This window comes from Zalophus californianus, chromosome 13, assembly GCF_009762305.2.
Source record: "Zalophus californianus isolate mZalCal1 chromosome 13, mZalCal1.pri.v2, whole genome shotgun sequence".
Lineage (NCBI taxonomy): Eukaryota > Metazoa > Chordata > Mammalia > Carnivora > Otariidae > Zalophus > Zalophus californianus.
The window spans coordinates 18,835,405-18,838,413 of record NC_045607.1 but is presented as its reverse complement, the minus strand read 5'-3'; the positions used below and the strand labels follow the sequence as shown (position 1 = coordinate 18,838,413).

Below are 3,009 nucleotides of genomic sequence, written 5' to 3'. Positions count from 1 at the left end.
AGACGTTAAAATCTGGGATGCGTATGTGTGCACTGAATGAAGAATTAATGAACAGATTTTTTACATTTTATAGGCCACACTCCAGGAAATGCTGTTTCCCTAGGAAGGACAAGAAACAATGCCCTAGAATCTTGTCAAGCTCTCATCACTGTGTAACCAACCTTTCCAAATTGATATTCACAAATGTCTTAGTCTGTTCAGGCTGCATGACGAATTATCACAGACTGGGTGACTTATAAACAACAGAAATTTATTTCTGTTTATTTCTCACATTTCTGGAGCCTGAGAAGTCCAAGATCAAGGTGCTGGCAGATTCCATATATAGTGAGGACCCGCTTCCTGATTCGTATATCACCTCCTCTTCCTATGTCCTCACATGGTAGAAGAGGGGAAGGATCTCTCTGGGTGTCTTTTATAAGGGCACTAATCCCATTCATGAGAGTTGCACCTTCATGATCCAATTAGCTCCCCAATGCCCCACCTCCTAATACCACCACACTGGGAGTTAGAACTTAAAAGTATGAATTAGGTCACAAACTAATGATGTAATATATGGTGATTAACATAACAATAAAAAAGAAAAAAATATGAATTAGGGGAAGCAAATCTTCAGTCTATAGCAACAGATATTTAGATAAATCTTCAGGTCATTTATCAAAGGCATTATTACATTCCTCCCACCATAATCCTATCTTTCATCTAAGGACTCAAGCTATTTCAAGTTTTAAATGGATGAACCTGTTGTGAGATTTTAAGATTTCTGACACTCAATAGTGTATGAGCTAAAAAATATAAAAAGATAAGTGAGAATGTACATTCCAATATTAAAAGTAATATACAAATCTACCTTTATCCTTAAAATTTATTTCACTTTTCTTTTTAAAAATCTTTTTACTCATTTTCTCCACAGTCTTATTTTCTTCTTTTTGCCAAGTTACATCTGAACGACATCTTAAAGCCTGTCAAAAGAGGGAAAACTAAAACATATGATCTTAATTAAGTTTGAGTGTTTTGCCAATTCAAAGTTGTAGTTAAGAGAGTTAGCATTTTATTTTAGAGAGGGAAAGTGGAAGTTTACGATTCAATTCTATTCTTGTTCTATTAAGTCAAAACAAGTCTCTCCGGAGTTCAAAGTCATTTCTCTCTTTAAGTCAGAGTCCTTATTTGATAATGGCCCCAGAACATTCATTGTGAAGCACAGGGCAATTATCTCCATTATAGGTCAAACTATTTCGGATTGTATCTTAAATACTACTAAATTTCTTATAAAAACCTGAAAGAACTTCTCTAATTACTTGCAGTGAGTTGAATGGTGGCCCCCCAAAACATATCCATGTCTCAAAGCCTGTAAATGTGACCTTGTCTGAAAAAAAGGTCTTGTAGATGTAATTAAGTTAAAAGATTGTGAGACTAGATTATTCTGAATTATGAGAATGGATCCTACCTCCATTGATAGAGGGGAGAACATGTGGCCGCAAGCAGAGGAATGCCCGGAGTCACTGGAAGCTGGAAGAGGCAATGAAGGATCCTCCTTTAGAGCCTTCAAGGAAACCAGCTGACACCCTGATCTCAAGCCTCCAAGGTGTGAAGGAATAGATTTGACTGTTTTAAACCACCAAATTTTTGGTAATTTATTAGGCAGCCACAGTAAACTAGTATGCTACCCAAATGCTCACTCAATGTCTTCCCTTTCCTGAAGTCATCAGAGACCAATACTACAGGCTTAAGATTCCACTAATGTGGGGACAATGACTTCAGTTTTCAGTGATTTTGTCAAAGAATGGGAGTAGGGTATTCTTTCTGTTCTTCCTGAGGACTTCTTTTTTTCTTTTAATAAATCACATAGTGAACCTTAAGCACTATATACAAGGCAATTGTTAAAGCCTTTCTCTGTGCTATAAAATTTAGTACACCATATTTTATTTTCTCTTGTTTACAATTAATCTATCAAGGGTTTGTTTTAGAACTTCCAATAAAAGATTGAGATGAAAATGCCTGATAGCTTTTACTCTCCTCACTGTGTCTCAGGTTTCTCATCTGTAAAATGGAGATCATATGATAATACTGACCTTATAGGTTTTTGTTGAGAGGTTTGATTGAGTTAATGCACATCAAGAATTTAGGATACAGCTTTCCAACCAGGGCCCGGCAGAATGGCTCCCGCGAGGAAGGGTGGCGAGAAGAAGAAGGGCCGTTCTGCCATCAACGAAGTAGTGACCAGAGAATACACCATCAACATTCACAAGCGCATCCATGGAGTGGGTTTCAAGAAGCGTGCCCCCCGGGCACTCAAAGAGATCCGGAAATTTGCCATGAAGGAGATGGGAATTCCAGATGTGTGCATTGACACCAGGCTCAACAAAGCTGTCTGGGCCAAAGGAATAAGGAATGTTCCATACCGTATCCATGTGTGGTTGTCCAGAAAACGAAACGAGGATGAAGATTCACCAAACAAGCTCTACACATTGGTTACCTATGTACCTGTCACCACTTTCAAAAATCTACAGACAGTTAATGTGGATGAGAACTAATCACTGATTGTCAAATAAAGGTATAAAACTGCAAAAAAAAAAAAAAAGAATTTAGGATACATAGTAAGGGTTGTATACATGGATTGTTATCATTATGAATATTATCATTTTTATTATCATCATTATTATTAATGAACCAGAAACCCAACAACTCTGATCTCAGTAAATACCTTGTCTAAGTTTGGTTTAGCTTGAGTCTCCCTAAATTGAAAAAGTCTAAATATCTATTATGTATGGACAAACTTTTATGGTCTTTCTTCAAACTACAAAACATGATGGCATCATTGTGTGGTAAAGATGTCTTGGACTTCTGAGCTCAACTCCTTGTTCAACAGTGAATTTGCTTTGTAACCAGAATCAAATACTTGTAGTAGGTACATCTTAGGCTGTTGGTTCAACCCTGCTTGTCTTCTCCACCTACACATTAAGGATCCCAGCAGCTGTGAACTAGTCAGAGGTCACTGATGATAGAATCAAG

At 37.2% G+C, this 3,009-nt stretch overlaps 1 protein-coding gene across 1 annotated transcript; it reads left to right on the top strand.

Moving 5' to 3' along the window:
* Nucleotides 1-2,147: 2,147 nt before the first annotated feature.
* Nucleotides 2,148-2,531, top strand: LOC113934991 (60S ribosomal protein L31-like). The gene has a single exon (XM_035723750.1). It carries the CDS (start codon nucleotides 2,154-2,156, stop codon nucleotides 2,529-2,531), a length of 378 nt encoding a protein of 125 aa, XP_035579643.1. The 5' UTR covers nucleotides 2,148-2,153.
* The last annotated feature ends 478 nt before the right edge of the window (nucleotides 2,532-3,009 follow it).